At 40.2% G+C, this 18,796-nt stretch overlaps 1 protein-coding gene and 1 pseudogene across 4 annotated transcripts in view; both read right to left on the reverse strand.

Moving 5' to 3' along the window:
- PHKA1 (phosphorylase kinase regulatory subunit alpha 1) overlaps positions 1-18,796 on the reverse strand; it is a 236,260-nt gene that overhangs the window by 42,921 nt on the left and 174,543 nt on the right. For all 3 annotated transcript variants that reach the window (XM_084869451.1, XM_084869452.1, XM_084869450.1), the window contains exons 22-25: positions 4,298-4,454; positions 3,768-3,847; positions 1,738-1,816; positions 1,474-1,603 (exon numbers count right to left, since the gene is read on the reverse strand). In XM_084869451.1, the coding sequence (XP_084725577.1) occupies positions 1,474-1,603; positions 1,738-1,816; positions 3,768-3,847; positions 4,298-4,454 (446 nt within the window). The remainder of the gene's footprint in view (positions 1-1,473; positions 1,604-1,737; positions 1,817-3,767; positions 3,848-4,297; positions 4,455-18,796) is intronic.
- Positions 16,183-18,617, reverse strand: LOC311615480 (B box-binding protein-like; annotated as a pseudogene). The gene is made up of 2 exons: positions 18,613-18,617; positions 16,183-16,817 (listed from the first exon to the last, which is right to left on the reverse strand). The product of its transcript is annotated as a B box-binding protein-like (transcript).

The following is an 18,796-nucleotide window of genomic DNA, read 5'->3' on the forward strand; positions in this document are numbered from 1 at the left end:
GGGGATCCTCTCAGCCCACCCTGCACCCTCTCCAATATGGGATATCCCTCTCACAATCCTGGACTGCTGGCTCCTAATTGTTCACCTGCCTAACTGCCTGATTGCACCTAATTGCCCACCCCCCCCCACAGGCATAATCGCCCCCAACAGACCCTCCCCTGCTGGCCTGATTGCCCCTTACTGCACCACCTGCTGGCATGGTTGCCCCCAACTGCCCCCCCCCACCAACCTGGTAACTCCTCATTGCCCCCCTTTATCAGCCTAGCAACCCTTCACTGCCCCCCACCCTGCCAGTCTGGTCACCTCCAACTGCCCCCCTGTGAGCCTGGTCGCCCCACGCAGCCCTCTGTTCTGCCGTTTGGTCATCCCTTACTAATTCCCCTGCCGACCTGGTCGCCCCACACAACTTGTTCGGTCATCTGTTCAGTTGTTTCGGATGCAATGGTCACTTAGCCTTTTATATGTATAGATAATCAGACCCTCATAAACATCCACGATACTATAGCTAGAGAATACACATATATAATACATGTAGTCTGCATCAATGTGCTAACCTAGAATTCATTTGGAATCAGGCATACTTGGACTCAATTTCTACTACTGATTAGCTATGTAACTTTGGGTAAGTTGTTTAACCTGAGTTTGTCTCTTTATTGGTAGAAGTAGGACAAAAATACATTTTCCAGAGGGTTGTTGTAAAGATTAAATGAGATAATGCATGTAAATATAAAGCAGAAAGCACAGTATCTAGATATGGTAAGTGTAAAATAATCATTAACTCTATTCCTAGGGTTATTTAAATATAAATTATCATGTGTAATTTAGGTTAGACTCAAACCAATAAATTTAGGTACTTGCTAACAGCTCATTTAAAGATCTTTTAGGAAAATTTAACTGCAGAATGGCTAAAATTGAGTTTAGCCACTGTAATTGTGTTTTTGTATGTAATCCATAGTTCTTTGCATTCTTGTTGAAATAAAACAAATACTCATGGAGAAAGTAGACATGCCAAGGAGGTCCCCATTCCTCCCTTCACTTTATGCAATTCTGCTCTACAGAGCTTCAGAGAGTCTTGAAAAATAAATATTAACAGAAATATTACCTCCTTTTATTTAATCCTTATGTTGACTAGACAGAATACTAATACTATGATCAAACTGTGTTGACTTAGTGTGGCATCCAGAAGCTGCACTGACTGAGTCAGATCTAACCCAGCCTTTCACTATCAAGCTCCATGTATACTAGGAATTAGGAAGAATGTAGTAACTTGAAGCCCCCAATAGGGAAGTTTTGAAGTTACAGAACTAATTTAATTTGTCACAATATTAGTCTCTTTGTTTGTATAGAGACTGACTAACCAAGGAACAAGATTGTTACATGCAGCTTTTAAATATGTTTTAGCTTTCTTCCCCTCCTGATCACAGACTTATATTAAAAGTAAATTCTGCCTAAAATAGTTGCTAAATTGAATACCTGAGCATCGAAGGGAATGGGCCAGTTCTGTTGTCATAACTTGTATGATCAGACCAATTCGAAGTCGAAACATTTCAGCAAAAAGGCCAGGTTGAGTTCGCATATACATAGCTAGATATACCATTATTTCCTGTACATGGAATGGATATAGACAAAAATTATGACCCATGCTTCACAAGGCCTATTTTGTGGTCAAGTGCCAGATCAATTAAAAACAAAATTTAAAATATCAGTCACCAGATTAGGCTTTCTAATTCTACTCACCTGTGTCAGGATTGAAATGCTCATGTCCCCTTCACTGGCTTCATCTATCAGCTGAGTGAGCACTTCATAGGGCAGAGGTCTAAGGAAGAAGACAGTAAAGAAAGACAAAATCCTGTAATTACTTATACCTAATTCTATTGAGAAAATAAAAAAGCTCTTCCCAATTTCAAGCCACTGCCTCAATATCTCATCATTACTGGTAGCATATATGCTGATTCTTTCAGTCTTCAGAATTCATTGCCTCTCCAACCACTCTAGCCCATATGAACTCAAGAGAGTTCTGGTCTCTCTTATCTAAACTTGGATTGCCTTTCCCCTATAAAATTTTATGTAAACCCCACTAGATGGTGTCCTTCCAGACTACTTTTTCAGGATTAATTAACATTTGACAAGTAACTATTATGGCTAGAAATTTAAGCTGTGCCTTTTGGAAGCTATTTTATTACTTTACTAGAGGCCCAATGCACGAAATTCATGAAAGAGTAGGCCTTCTTTTCCCTGGCTGCTGGCACCAGCTTCCTCTGGCCACTGGCTTCTCTCACAGACAGAGGCCCCACCCACCAGCCACAGCCCACAGGTGGGTGGTCTGGGCTTTCTTCTTTGAGGCTCCCCCCTCCACCCGATTGATCACCCCACCTGCTGGTGGCCTGGGCCTTCCTCAGTGGGGTGATCATGGGATGATGGCTGGCCCCTGACCAATTGCATCACACCTGCCTTGGCTGGCCTGTTGCCAGTGGGTGTCATAGTGTGGTCCTGGATTGTTGTCCAGACAGTCGTTCCACTATTCAGCCATCTGGTCTAATTAGCATATTACTTTTTTATCATTATAGATAATCACACTTTATAAAGCTATATTGATTTTCTATAGTTCATCAGTTCTCTCTTTCTCTCTCTCTCTCTCTCTCTCTCTCTCTCTCTCTCTCTCTCTCTATATATATATATATATATATATATATATATATCCTTTTTTCTCTCTCTTTCCACACTTCTCACTCTCCTGTTGATACTAAGCACTTTGGAGGCATGGGGCATGGAGTATGCCATCTTCTTCTTTGGGACTGCCTACAGTACAGGCATACCTTGCTTTATTATACTACTTTACTTTATGGTGTTTCATAGATATTGAATTTTTATCAACATTGAGGCAAGACCCACCACCAGCAAAAAGATCAAAATTCACTAAAGGCTCAGATGATGGTTAGCATTGTTAATAATAAAGTATTTTTAAAATTAAGGTATGTACCTTTTTTAGACATAAAGGCTCTGGATATTCAATAGATTACATAACCTTTATATGCACTAGGAAATAAAAAAAATTCTGTGAGTCACTTTATTGTGATATTTACTTTATTTCAGTGGTCTGGGACTAAACCAAAATATTTCCAAGGAATGCCTGTAGTCACAAAATTAATCTGATTTGTAATAAAATATTGTTTTCCAAGAGCAAAGTATAATTGATTGAATGTGTCCCCTCAATGTTCATATGTTCAAATCTTAATCCCTAGTACCTCAGAGTGTGACCTTATTAGGCAAAAGTTATTGTGTGGACTCTAATCCCATAGGAATGGTGTCTATGTAAATTGTAAATCTGGACACAGGGAGACACACACAGAAGAAAGAAACATAAATAGACATAGGGAGAAAACAGCCATCTATACTCCAAATACAGAGGCCTGGTTTAACAAAATCCAAAGAATAGCTGATTTTTTATGGGTGTTAATTCCAGGTGCCCTGTTTTTTTTGTTTTTTGTTTTTTGCTTTGAATGAAAGGTTTGGAAAATCCAATAACAAAACAAAACAAAACAAAACAACCATAAAATTAAAATTAAAATACATTTGCATGTTACTCACTGTGAGTTTTCTTTCATTTATTCTGCTCTGTTATTATCAACATTCTCATGCTGAGATACTCACGCAAGTAGGACATTATTATCCATTGATATATTAGGGCAAGAGAACTGGGATCAGTTCCCAAAGCTCCTTAAAGACTAAGAGAAGCTTGACCAAACCTAGGCAAAAGCCATACTCACGAAGAGATAGTCTTCTCTCGAGGTTCTGGAGGGAGTCCCACCGTCAAATGTTTCTGGTGGGAGAGAAGGTCTGTGCAGGCCTAAGGAGAAACAGCATAACAGCATTATCTTTCCCATAACATTTCAGAGTTTCATGAAAATTAATCTTTTCTGCCTAGAAGCCTTTGTTCCCCCTTAATTTAATCACACACGAAATGTACTTTCTTAGGAAATACCAAGAAGATCAGAAAAGAGGGATTTTTAGAAAGGAACAATGAGGTATTTTATCTCCTAAGGGGTAGGAACATGGCCTAGTGCATATTTGTTCTTAAGATCTAGAATTCTTATAGTTTACAACACTTCCATAAGTCCACAGTTTACATGCTTCAGTATATTTGCAAACAAAAAAATTAACTGAGTATCAGAAATTTTATGTAGGAAAGAAAGCATTTCAAATGATCAGAGGTTGCTTTAAAAGATAATTATGAAAACCAACTTTTAAAATGTCCTCCATTTAGATTTGGTTCCAATTTAAGAAGAATTTATAGTACCTCATCGAGTGCTTCCACCTTCTTCCTTAAGATTCCAGAGATATACCGGATCAAGCCCCAGTGACGGATTTCTCCAACTTTGCTATATAGCTCAGTAAGAAGCTCTCTGACTGTTGCACTCCCTTCATCATACAATCCAGTGTCCCAGTCAGGTCCCCTGGAATGTTAAAGACAAGCCTACATTAATTGTAAGTAAAGTTGTCAGCAATAATCTTTTGTTTCAGTGTTATAATGGATATATCTGTTTTTGATAGGTCTCTCAATAGGAAATGAATGTTATTATTAACTAAGAATCCTTGTAAAATGCTAATTAGTAGTCAGTCCCGGAAGTAAAATACCTAAGCAAGAATAAGTCTTAGCCAAACTGGTTTGGCTCAGTGGATAGAGGGTCGGCCTGTGGACTGAAGAGTCCCGGGTTTGATTCTGGGCAAGGGCATGTACCTTGGTTGCGGGCACATCCCCAGTGGGGGGTGTGCAGGAGGTAGCTGATCGATGTTTCTCTCTCATCAGTATTTCTCTATCCCTCTCCCTTCCTCTCTGTAAAAAAATCAATAAAATATATATTTTTTAAAAGAATAAGTCTTAGTTTCAGCTGTGTTTTGACAAAATTGTCTTACCCTCTTCATGGACTTCAATGGTGCTGATAATAAAGTCAAAGATTTCATTTAACCATTGAAAGTTTAGAAAGCAGCCACTTAGGGAACTACTGAAGAAATAACAAGGAGTGCTTATTTTTAAAGGATACAGATATGTTATTGTAAAATTTACTATAATATTGTACAAATCAGCCGTGAAGTACCATAAAAGATATATACAGTACTGTGAAATTGGGAATTTAATATGTGATAAAGGTAGATCATTTATTAAATGATATTAAGACAAATAGCCATCTGAAAAAGAAGTTGGATCCATGCCAGAATCCCAAATGTATCAAATATTTAAATATAAAGGTACTAGAAAAAACATAGGAGAGTAACTTTGGAGGTAAAAGGACTTTTAAACTATGAACTATATACCAGAAGCCATAAAAGACTGATACATTTATATACACAAAAACAACCAAATCCTTACTGCAAAACTACAGTAAGCAGAGTCATAGGACAAATTTCCAACTGATAAAAATATTTGAAATTCATAGGCTAATTTTCTAATATGTAAAGAACTCCAAGAGAGTGGCCTCTTCTAGGAACTCATCAGCGCCACCACCCAGACAATGCTTGGACACTGCCCCAACCCGGCAGCCACTCCAGCCAAATTCTTGCTTCCTACCCACAGACCCAAGGACCCTGGGACCTCCACCTCCAAAGGTGCACTGCTCCCACAGCAGTAAGTGCAATTTCCCTGATCCCCAGCAGCAGACCTCCGGATACCACATTCATGTTTCCAGTGTGAAGGCTTACAGGACACACAGGCAGTTTTGGGGAGCTACTGTGAGCCCCCACTGGGTGTGATTGTGTACAGACAAGGGCACTCTGCCCTGCAGTAGAAATGCTGAATTCCCTTTGCCTGAATAACTGCCCACAGACAACACAGCTGTGCAACTTCAGCGACAGGGCCCCTCAGAGTGCATCAGAGTTCTGGGACTGCAAAGGCACTGCTACAGTTGTGCACCTACAAGAAGCAGGCCCCCTGAACCCATCTATCCACAGGGAACCCTGAGGAGCCGCAGTGAGCCCCAGCTGGGTGCAATCTTGGATAAACAGGAACGCACTCCCCCAGCAGTAGAAATTCTAAATTCACTCATCCTCGACAACTGCCCACAGACACCTCGATTACATGGCTTCAGTGCTAAGGTCCTTCAGAGTGCTTCAGTGCACGGCTCTGGCAAACACACCACAGGTGCCCCTGTGAGCAGTCACTGGGAGAGCATACCTAGCCAACTACAGGTGCAGTAGCAGAAACCGAGTCTTCCCACCCCACAGCTGCAGTACTCTAGACACTACACTCACACGATTTTCCAGTGTGCAGGCCTCCCAAGTCCACATCTCCACAGGCAGCCCTTGGGCATTGCTGTGAGTCTCTAGTGGGCATGCATTTATACTAACAGGGGTGCACTGCTGGGCTGTAGAAACACTAAATTCCCTCTTCTGGGATACCTACCCACAGATACCACAATCCTGTGGCTTCAGTGATAGGGCCCTTCAGAGTGCATCAGTACACCCTGCTGGCAAACACACTGTAGGTGCCCCTGTGAGCTGCCATGGGAGGGACATGTATCTAACCATGGAGGCAGTAGCAAAAGCTGAGTCTACCCACCCAAAAACTACAGAACTCTCTGAACACCACAGTGGTGCCTTTCCAGAGTGCAGGCCCCCTGAACACCACCAGCCCAACAGACAGTTCCTAGGTGTTATTGTGAAGCCCCGCTGGGCATGTGCGATTTCAACCAAGGGTACAAGACAGCAAAAATTGGGACACCCCCCTCCATGGCCACTGACTTCTAGAGACAACAGTTGCATCTTTCCAACCCACAGGCCTACATCAAGAGAACCCAAATAGCTCAAATAGGGAGCTACACTAGATTACCAAGCCCAGGAGACTTTAGAGATCACACCAGTACCACCATTCCCAAAAGAACCTGGGTAGCAAAGCAAATGGATCTACAAATAAAACATTACAGCAAAATATGGGAAGACAAAATAGAAATCCCCAAAGAAAAGAAAAACAGGAATCACCAAAAAGGGAGTTAAATGAAATTGAGACTAGTCACATATCAGAGAAAGAATTCAGAGTAATGGTTATAAGGATGCTCAAACATCTGGATGACAAATACACACAACTCAATGACAAATACACACAACTCAATGAGAATTATAAGGAGCTAAATGAAAATGTCACCAACATGAAAATAAACCAAAAGAAAATGAAGAATGGCATAACTGCAATAAAGAACACAATGGAAGGCTTTAACAGTAGACTAGAAGAGGCCGAGGACCACATCGGCAAATTAGAAGACAAGGTAGGAAAAAACATACAAATGCAGGAGCACCTGGAAAGAAAATTTAAAAAGTAAGAAGAGAACCTAAGGAACCTTTGGGACAACACAAAATGAAACAACATCCACATAATAAGGATATCAGAATGAGAGGAAGAGAAGCAAGAAATAGGAAACCTGTTTGAAGAAATAATGACAGAAAACTTCCCTGATATTGGCAAGAAAAACACTATGCAAGTCCAAGAAGCAAATAGAGTCCCAAACAAGTTGAACCCCAAGACCAATACCAAGAAACATCATAATTAAATTGGCAAACAACAACAACAAAGTAAGAATCTTAAAGGCTGCCAGAGAGAGACAGAAAGTTACCTACAAGGGATCTCCTATTAGAATAGCAACTGATTTCTCAACAGAAACACACCAGGCCAGAAGGAAATGGAAAGAAATATACAAAGTGATGCAAAACAAGGGACTGAATCCAAGAATACTATACCCATCAAGATTATCATTCAAAATTGAAGGTGGAATCAGGAGCTTCACAGATAAAAAAGAGCTAAGAGAGTTTATTACTACCAAGCCAGCAATGCAAGAAATGATAAAGGGTCTGATGTAAAAAGAAGAAACAGAAAGGCAAGAAGAAACACAAACAGTAATAACAAAAATGACAACAAACAAGTACTTATAAATAATAACATTAAATATAAATTGATTAAATGTTCCAATCAAAAGACACAGGGTAGCTGTATGAATTTAAAAAAAAACAAAAAAAACATGAACCACATATTTGATGTCTGCAAGAGACCCACCTCAGAACAAAAGACTCATATAGACTGAGAGTGAAGGAATAGAAAAAAAATGTTTTAGGCAAATGGAAAAAAGCAAAAAGCAAAAAGCAGTGATTGCAATACTTATATCTGTCAAAATAGACCTCAAAGTGAAGGCCATAACAAGAGAGAAGGAAGGAAACTACATAATACTGAAGGGAGCAATACAACAAGAAGACATAACTTTAGTAAACATATATGCACCCAATAGATACATAAAATACATAAAACCCAAATACATAGAACAACCTTTGGAAGATATTAAGGGAGAGATCAATAGCAATACAATCATAGTGGGGGACTTGAATACTCCACTGACATCACTGATAAATACTCTAAACAAAAAATTAGCAAAGAAACAGCAATCCTAAATGACTCACTAGATCAGATGGACTTAATTGACATCTTCAGAATATTTCACCCCAAAGCTACAGAATATACATTCTTCTCTAGTGCACATGGGGCATTTTAATAGATAGACCACATATTAGGACACAGTCAAAGTCTCTTCAAATTCAAGAGGATAGATTCATAACATGCATCTTCTCAGATCACAAAGACATAAAACTAGAAATCAACAACAATAAAAACAATGGAAAAAAAAACTTGGAGGCAAAAGAGCATGCTATTAAATAATAATGGGGTTACCAAAGAGATCAAAGAAGAAATAAAAAGCATCCTGGAACAAATGACAATGAAAAACAAAAACAAAAATCTATGGAACACAATGAAAGCAGTTCTGAGAGGGCAGTTCATAACTCTACAGGTCTACCTCCAAAAAAATCACAAAACAAACAAACAAACAAAAAAAAACCAAGAAAAACTGGTAATAAATTATCTAACCTTGCAACTTAAAGAATTAGAAAGAGAGCAACAAGAAAAGCCCAGCATAAACAGAAGGAAGGAAATAATAAAGATCAGAGCAGAAATAAATGACATAGAGACCTGACCCCCCCCCCAAAAAAAAATACAAAAGATCAACAAAACCAGGAGCTGGTTCTTTGAAAGGATAAACAAGATTGATAAACCTCTAGCCAGGCTCACAAAGAAGCAAAAAGAGAGGACCCAAATAAACAAAATCAGAAATGAAAGAGGAGAAATAACAAAAGACCCCACAGAAATACAAAGGATTGTTACAAAATACTATGAACAACTCTATTCCAACAAACTGAACAACCTGGAGGAAATGGACATATTCCTAGAAAAATACAAACTTCCAAAACTTAATCAGGAAGAATCTAAAAATCTCAATAGACCAGTTCAATTAATATTTGACAAAGGAGGCAAGAACATACAATGGAGTCAAGACATCTCTTCAATAAACACTGCTAGGAAATTTTATCAGACACATGCAAAGAAATGAAACTAGACCACCAACTTACACCAAACAAAAAAATAAACTCAAAATGGATAAATGACTTAAACTTAAGAGAAACCATAAAAATATTAGAGGAGTCCAAAGGCAACACAATCTCTGACATACGCCAAAGCAATTTCTTTACTGATACCACTCCTAGGACAATGGAAACTAAAGGGAAAATAAACAAATGAAACTACATCAAAATATAAAGCTTTTTCACAGCAAAATGAACCATCAATGAAACAAGAATACTCACTGTATGAGAGAACATATTTGCCAATGATATCTCCCATAATGATTTTATCTCCAAAATTTACAGGGAACTCATACAACTTAATAAAAGGAAGACAGACAACACAATAAAAAGAAAAATGGGCAATGGACCTAAATAGATACTTTTCAAAAGAAGACAGAAGGAAGGCCAAAAAACATATGAAAACATACTCAAAGTCACTAATCATCCTAGAGATGCAAATAAAAATAACAATGAGGTACCATCTCACACCTGTCAGAATGGCTATTATCAACAAAGCAATAAATGACAAGCGCTGGGGAGGATACAGAGACAAAAGAACCTTTGTGTAATGCTGGTGGGAATGCAGACTGATACAGCCACTGTGAATATCAGTATGGAATTTCCTCAAAAAATTAAACATGTTACTTCCATTTGACCCAGTGTTCCCACTTCTAGGAATGTATCTCAAGAAACCCGAAGCACCAATTAGAAAGGATATATTCACCCCTATGTTCACAGTAGCACAATTTACAATAGCTAAGATTTACAAGCAGCCTAAGTACCCATCAGCAGATGAGTGTATTAAAAAACTATGATACATCTACACAATGAAATACTATCCTGCGTAATAAAAGAGTAATATGCACATTAACCATCACTCTGCTACACCCACCAGCCACACCCACCAGCCAATCAGAGCCAGTATGCAAATAAACCCAACCAAGATGGCTACTGGCCACAGAGAGCAGGAGGGAGACTTGGATTTCCCAGTCAATGGTGGAAGCCAAGCTTTCTGCCTGCCCTTGCTGACCTAGGTCTCCACTCAAGGCTACAGAATTTCAATTATAGAAGGTAAACAAATCCAAACAGAAATCGCTGCCAGCCACGGAGCAAGCAGGAGGCTTGGCTCCACTCCAGGCTACAAAGTTTCAATTGTAGAAGGTAAATAAATTCCAGATACCAGGGACTCTGCTTGAGTCACCAGGGGGCGTGGCTGGCCTACAAAGCACCACGGGCCCCTCACTCAGGCTGCCTTATGCCCCAAGGGACCCCCCACCCTGATCTGGGACACCCTTCAGGGCAAACCAGCTGGCCCACACCCTTGAACCAGGCCTCTATCCTATCTAATAAAAGAGTAATATGCAGATTGACCATCACTCCAACACACAATAGCTGCCCCCATGTGGTCAAAGATGGCTGCCCCCATGTGGACAAAAGATGGCCAGCAGAGGAGGGCAGTTGTGAAGCATCAGGCCTGCAAGGGAGAGCAATTGAGAAGGACCAGGCCTACAAGAAAGGCAGTTGGAGGCGATCAACACTGAAGGGGAGGGCAGTTAGGGGTGACCAGGCCAGCAGAGAAGGGAAGTTGGGGGCAAACAGGCTGACAGGAGAGCAGTTAGACATCAATCAGGCTGGCATGGGAGTGGTTAGGAGGTGATCAGGCTGGCAGGAAGAAGCGGTTAGGGACAATCAGGAAGGCAGGAAGGTGAGCAATTGGGAGTCAGCAGTCTTGGATTGTGAAAGGGATGTCCGACTGCTGGTTTAGGCCCGATCCCAAACCAGCAGTTGGACATCCCTTGAGGGTTCCCATATTGGAGAGTGTACAGGATGGGGTGAAGGACCCCCCACCCCCACCCCTGCTCAATGCATGAATTTTGTGCACCGGGCCACTAGTGCTATTATAAAAAGAAGGAATTCCTACCATTGGCAACAGCGTGGATGGAGCTGGAGAGAATTACGTTAAGTGAAATAAGTCAGTCAGAGAAAGATAAATATCACATGATCTCACTCATTTGTAGATTATAATGAACAACATAATCCGATGAACAAAACTAGATCTAGAGACAGAGAAGCATCAATCAGATGCTCAAGCCTCAGAGGGAAGCAGGGGAGGGCAGGACTTGTATGCATGCATATAAGCATAACCAATGGATTCAGACACCGGGGGTAAGGGCATGAATGGGGGGTTGGGGAGACAATGAGGGGATAAGGACACATTTGTAATACCTAAATCAATAAAGAAGAAAAAGAACTCCAAACTAATAGATAAGAAAATAAAAAGAATAAAAGCAAATCTGGCAAAACAAGTAACAACAGCTTTTAAACATAGGAAAAGGTGATTGATGTCACTTATAATAAGAAACACTCAAATTAACCAAGATAATAGTTTTTTCATTTCTTATGTTGTCAAAAATCCCCAAATTTGATAATAAGCCATTGGTGAAGCTTTTGAAAAATAGGCAATCTCGATATGTTGCCAGTGGGTGTGAAAATTAGATAATCACTTTGGATGGCTATTTGGAAATATATACCAATATTAAAAATACCTATATTATTTAATCTAACAATTCTACTATTCATATATTTGTAGGACAAATTCCAAACACGAGAAAAGATATATGTGGTTAGGTTATTCACTATTTGCTTGTGACAATGATTGACTGAAAAGAGCCCAAATGTTTATCAATAGGAAATTATTCTATATTATTTCTGAGACTAGGTCATAAAAAGTAAAGCAGCTTCCACTTGGTCCTTTCGTGGGATGAATACTCTTAGAACCTAGACACCATGCTGCAAGGAAGTGGAAAGACAGGTCATTTGTGGATATTCCAGGTAATAGTTTCAGCTGAGTTTCCATCCAACAGGGATTATTAATCCCAACATTTATGAATGAATGAGTCTCATGAGGATTTCGGTCCCAGACACTATCAGACCACAATTGAATGAGGCCACAAGTGAGAACTGTCTAGCTGAGCCCAAGCAAGCCCTAGAATCATGACAGATAATTGAAATATACTTCTTGTTTTTTTTTTTAATTGTAAGCCAGTGAATTTTGAGGTGACTTCTTAAGCAGTAACAAATAGAGGAAATATGTAATGATTTTCAAAATATATAGTTTTAGTGAAAAAAGTATGGTACAGAGAAATGTATATACTATGCTAACATTTGCATAAACAGGTATAAAAATATACACATACATGCCTGAATTTATCTATATATGTATAAAATTAAAGTCAAATAGATTAAAAACCTAAATGTTAAAAATATATTAAAAGTAATTTAAAATATTTTGAAATTCTAAAGCAGTCATTATGCCTTATCTCTTTTCATCTTCTCTATTTTTTTATTACTCTGCTTTTAGCATTTTTCTTGGCATATAATAAATACCCAGCAGATACATGTTGAATAAAGTAACCTATATAAAGGAAAAAAATAAAGAAACAAAGGTATCAAAATAGTAAAACTCATGTCTCTTTGTGAGGAGGCAGTAGGTATAACAAGATTTATTGAGTGGCACTTGGATAGAGTTGTATGAGAGGGTATGTCCCCCATAGCCATAGACCATCCAGAGGCTTATGTAAGGCACACAATCTACCATCCAGAAAGAGAGGAGGGAAAGGAACTCCCAGGGGAGAGGGCCGGCAGGAGGGGGTTACATGTCTAGATGATGTCCTTAAATAGCATTGTGGAAAGTCTCTAGGTTAGAGAGTTCTGAATGGCAACAGGGGTTCAGGTATTCATGGCCCAGGGCTTATCTCTTGCTAACAGATGTGGGGTGGGTTTTGAGGAGTATGCAAAGCATGCAGGCCCTAAATGGCTAAAAATATGTTCAGATATTTCTGATACAATTGAATATATAAAATTTTGACTTTTGTGCTGGTGAGTTTTTCATCTGTCTCTTTCACTTACTCATTAAACACTATAATCTGATGGAAACAGCTTAGGCTTTGGAATCAGACTGACCAGGGGGACTTGGATAGTACCTGGAGGGAATGAAAGTCCCAGATGCCTAGTTAGTCTCCTATGAAAAGTGGGGAAGGTAGAATAACAGTGCCTGCCTTGTTATAGTTGGGCAAATGTAGAAGTGCTGGCTTCTCACTCAGGCTTTGTTAATAGGGGTAGGGCTAGAAAAAATTTCTATGGTGATTGACGGGAGTTAAGTAGTTATTGTCTAAAAGTTGTGTCTTGCCAAGCTGCTCTAGAAAGGAGCAGCTTGGCAAGACACAAAAGGTTTTTTGTTTTTTTAAATTTCTTTAAAATTTTTAATTACAATTGATATATATTAGTTTAAGGCAGTCGTTGGCAAACTCATTAGTCAACAGAGCCAAATATCAACAGTACAATGATTGAAATTTCTTTTGAGAGCCAAAAACCAACTTCTATGCATGGGCCACGAAGTTTTAATTGCACTGTACGTGCACACCGTACATGGTATTTTGTGGAAGAGCCACACTCAAGTGGCCAAAGAGCCGCATGTGGCTCTTGAGCCACAATTTGCTGACCACTGGTTTAAGGTATAGAACTTAGTGATTAGACATTTATATAAATTATGAAGTGATTACCCTAATAAATCTAGCACCATCTGATACATAGCTATTATACTACTAGAGTCCCGGTGCATGAAATAGTGCATGGGTGGGGTCCCTCAGCCTGGCTGGTGATCTGGGCCAATTGGGGCTGTCTCGCCCAGTCCCAATCAGGGCTGATCAGGGCTGATCAGCAGGGGGAAAGGGACTGCAAGAGGTTGGCAGGCCATGGGAGTTTGGCTGTGAGAGTGCACTGACCACCAGGGGGCAGTTTCTGCATTGAACGTCTGCCCTTGGTGGTCAGTGCACATCATAGCGATGAGTCAGTCAGTTGTTCTGTCATTCAGTTGCTTAGGCTTTTATATATATATAGACTAGTAGTATGGTGCATGGAATTCATGCACGGGGGGCAGGGGGGCTCAGCCCAGCCTGCACCCTCTCCAATAGGGATCCAATGATTTCCCCAAAGAGGGAGGCCCTTGTCACCAACCTGTGGGCTGTAGCAGGTGGGATTGGGCCTAAACCAGCAGTCAGACATCCCTCTCACAATTTGGGACCACTGGCTGCTAACTGCTCACCTGCCTGCCTGACTGATTGCCCCTAACCCCTCTGCCTACCTGCCTGATTGCCCCTAACTACCTTTTCCTGCCTGCCTGTTTGCCCCTGATGGCCTGATCTCACCCCCAATCGCCTCTACCTGCCTGATCACCCCTAACTGTTCCTCATACTGGCCTGATCTTGCCTCCAACTGCCCTCCCCTTCCACCTTGGTTGCCTCCAACTGCCCTCCCCTGCTGGCCTGATCTTGCCCCCAACTGCTCTTTCCCTGCTGGCCTGATCACCCCTAACTGTGCTGCCTGCCTGATTTCCCCTAATTGCCTCTGCCTCTGCCCCCACCACCATGGCTTTGTCCAGAAGGAAGTCAGACGTCCAGAAGAAGCTGGTCAACCCAGTCTAATTAGCATGTTACCCTTTTAGTAGTATAGATATATTATATAGGATAGGATTGCTTAAATGGGGTGGGGGAGCCTTTTTCATCAGGAGGAGATGGTCTTGGCAGACAAAAATACATAATCCCTATATCTGGACTGATAGCCAACCATATGCACTATACTGCTAAACCAGTCATTAAAAAATCGAACTGCTTTCTTACACCTTACACCAAACAGCTGTTGCCTTTAAAACCCCTCCTCAGCCCCCACCTTAGGTTCTGCCTTCACAGTTCACCCAGATTTGGTTCTGATTGGTTGGTTTCTATGCCAGTCAGCATCAAAGCTCCACCTCCTAGGCAGCCATTGGCTCTTCACCGTTCACCCAGATTTGGTTCTGATTCATCCATTTCTATACCAATCAGTGTCTCTGGGCCTATCTATGGGCCTGATCAGATAAACAAGGCTGATCAGCAGCCCCTGCGGAGGCCCAGAGAGAAAGAGGTGCGGCTACTAGCCAGGCCTGAAGAGAAAGAGAGAGGCAAGGGCTGATCAACATTTGCCACAGAGGCTACAAATCAGAGACTGCTTCTTTCTCCAGACCTCTCTCCAGGCCTGATCTGCAGCCCCCTTGGCAGTTAGTGCTAGGTCACTGCGCCCGCAGCAGCAGCAGTCAGTGCTGGGTTGCAACCCAGCTCGGACTGCAGGACTGACTTTCGGTCAGTTGAGCCTGCAGTCAATTTGGATGTTACAGACCCTGGGTTTTTATATATTAGAATTATTAGTACCCATCTGGTATACATAGTTGTTATACTATTATTAGTACCCATTACTATTATCTTGTACCCATCTGACACCACACCATAGTTAATCCCTATGCTGTATTTTACATTCCCAGGATTTTTTTTAAGACCTTCATTAACAATTGCCTGTAGTTTGCTGATTTTTTTTTGGGGGGGGGGTGGGGAATCTAGTTGTAAATTTTTATTACAAGTAAAAAATGAGGTTCTTAAAAATCTCAACTTGACCAGATATGAAACAATTTAAAAACCTTTAAAGGTATATTGAGAAAAACTAGGCTTCCTTAAAAAGCACGTTTGTCATTACCAAAAAGAGATGTCTTTAGATAAAACAACAAAACAAAACAAAACAAAAAAATCTACACTGTGTAGATAATGCAGCTATTTCTAGTTATCTGGTCAATGGGCAAAACAACAGCACTTAAGTTATTTAGCTCCAATCTTTTGTTCATTTCTTACTGTTGAAATTTTATATTCATTTCTTTTTGTTGGATGATTAACCTTGGGTTTCATCTCCTTCACTTTCCTTATTTTCTTCATTGTCATCTTCTGTAGGCTGTCTTTGGCGATGACAGCCCCTGTGGAATCATGGTCTACGGCCTCGATATTCTGTCTCACTGGTCTACCTTGTTCTCCTGCATTCTGGTTGTCAGCACCCTCCATCACTTCTCCCTGCACAGAATTATTGGAATACTGTGGTCGAGGCTCATAGGGTCTCCACATGTAATAAGTTGGAAACCTTCGCCTGCTATAGGGCTGGCACCGATGGGCCTAGCCTTTGGGAGCACTCACTGATACCTCATTTTATTCCTCATTCTCACTCTTCTGGTAATTGCATGGAGGACCCCTGCGATGTGGACAGCATCAATATAATGGTTACATTCTGCTGCACATTTACTGCCTTGCACTGGAACTCCACCATGGCTTGTAATATTTGCTGCCTCCACACCCTTTTCTTCTTCAACACCATCAGACTCCACAGTCTTTCCATCTTTTATACCATGAAGGTACTTCCTGGGATTATTCTTCTTTATGGCCAGTCTGTGTACAAATACATCTGCTTTGGTGTCATTCCTATTAATGAAACTGTATCCATTTTTTACATTGAACCATTTTACTGTTCCCCAATTCCTGTAGCATGGGCAGTGGGCAGGGTTGGCCTCATAATGATGTCATCGGCCAGCAGGGACAAAAAGTCATCACAATGGAGATTCCTCAAAAAATTAAAAGTAGAACTACCGTATGACTCCCCAATTCCACTTCTGGGTATTTACCTTAAGAAATCCAAAATACTAATTTGAAATTATATATGCACCCCTATGTTGATTGCAGCATTATTTACAACAGTTAAGATATGGAAGCTACCTAAATGCAATACATAAATGAATGGATAAAGAAGAGGTAAGGAAGATAATGAGGAGCTCCAACTGTGACACCTAGCTCTCAGGGTGTGATGGTAATTAGTCTGTGATGACTTTTTGTCTTCAGGTAAATATCCAGAAGTGGAATTGGGGTGTCATATGGTAATTATACTTTTAATTTTTTGAGGAATCTCCATTGTGATGGCTTTTTGTCCCTGCTGGCCGGTGACATCATTATGAGGCCAACCCTGCCCACTGCCCAGGCTACAGGAATTGGTGTTGGCAGCACTGATGGTGGGAGAAGCATGGGGTGGGGTGTGGCAAGTGGCTGTTGGGTTTCAGCCTCACTATTGCTGATTGCAGTGATGGTGACTGGGGCTGGGTGTCACAGTTGGAGCTCCTCTTGGGGTGTGATGGTAATTAGGCTGGAGGCCGTAGCGGGGCTATTTGGGGATCTCTAGGGTCTGTTCTCTCCTGTGACTGTTTTTTAAAAAAGAGGCAATTTGTTCATAATACTTTCAAGTTTTTGACCCAAACCTTCTCCCATCTGGTGATCACCAACTTGTTCTCTGTATCTATGGGTTTGTTTCTGTTCTGTTTGTTCATTTATTTATTTATTTATTTATTTATTTATTTAAGATTCCAATTATAAGTAAAAATCATATGGTAATTGTCTTTCTCTGTCTGACTTATTTCATACAGCATAATTCTTCTAGGTCCATCAATGATGTTGCTATTGGCAAGATTTCATTCTTTTTATAGCCAAGTAATATTTCACCTCTTTATATATGTACTACCTCTTCTTTATCCATTCATTTATGGATTGCATTTAGGTAGCTTCCATATCTTGACTGTTGTAAATAATGCTGCAATCAACATAGGGGCGAATATATAATTTCAAATTAGTATTATATTATATACACATAACTAATTTTAGACAAAAGAGTCAAAAACATACAATGGATACAAGAAAGCCCCTTCAATAAGTGGTGCTGGGAAAATTGAAAAGGCACATGCAAAAAAAAGAGAGAGAGAGAGAGAGAGAGAGAGAGAGAGAGAGAGAGAGAGAGAGAGAGAGAGAACCCACTTGCAAAAGAATGAAACTAGACTATTTGTCACCAAACACACAAATTAACTCACAATGTATCAAAAACCTAAACATAATACCTGAAACAATAAAATATTTAAGTACTAAACTTATGGACCTTGGTTTTACAGAGGATTATGTTATTTGGACCCCCTTTACCCTTTAATACCTAATACCTCTCCCCACTCTCCTTATCTCTGATAACCACTATACTGTTGTCTGTGCCTATGAGGTATATATATATATATATATATATATATATATATATATATATATATAGTCTTGTTTGTTCATTTGTTGCTTTCAGTTTTATATCCCATGCATGAATGAAATCATATGGTTCTTATTTCTGACTTATTTAGCTTAGCATGACAATGGATAGAACAAGGCCACAATTGTACAAACAGGCCATGTTGTTGCAAATGGCAGTATTTCATCTTTTCTTATGGCTGAACAATATTATATTGTATATATGTACCACATTCTTTAAATCCAATCATCTACCAAAGGATACTTGGGTTGTTTCCATGTCTTTGCCACCATGAATAATGCTGTAATTAGCATAGGAGTGCATATACCTTTATGAATAAATTATAGGCTCGGTGCATGAATTCATGCACAAGTGGGTTCCTTCAGCCCGGCCAGCGTTCAGTGCCTATGGA

This window comes from Pipistrellus hanaki (genome assembly GCF_964339955.1).
Source record: "Pipistrellus hanaki genome assembly, chromosome: X".
Classification (NCBI taxonomy): Eukaryota; Metazoa; Chordata; class Mammalia; order Chiroptera; family Vespertilionidae; genus Pipistrellus; species Pipistrellus hanaki.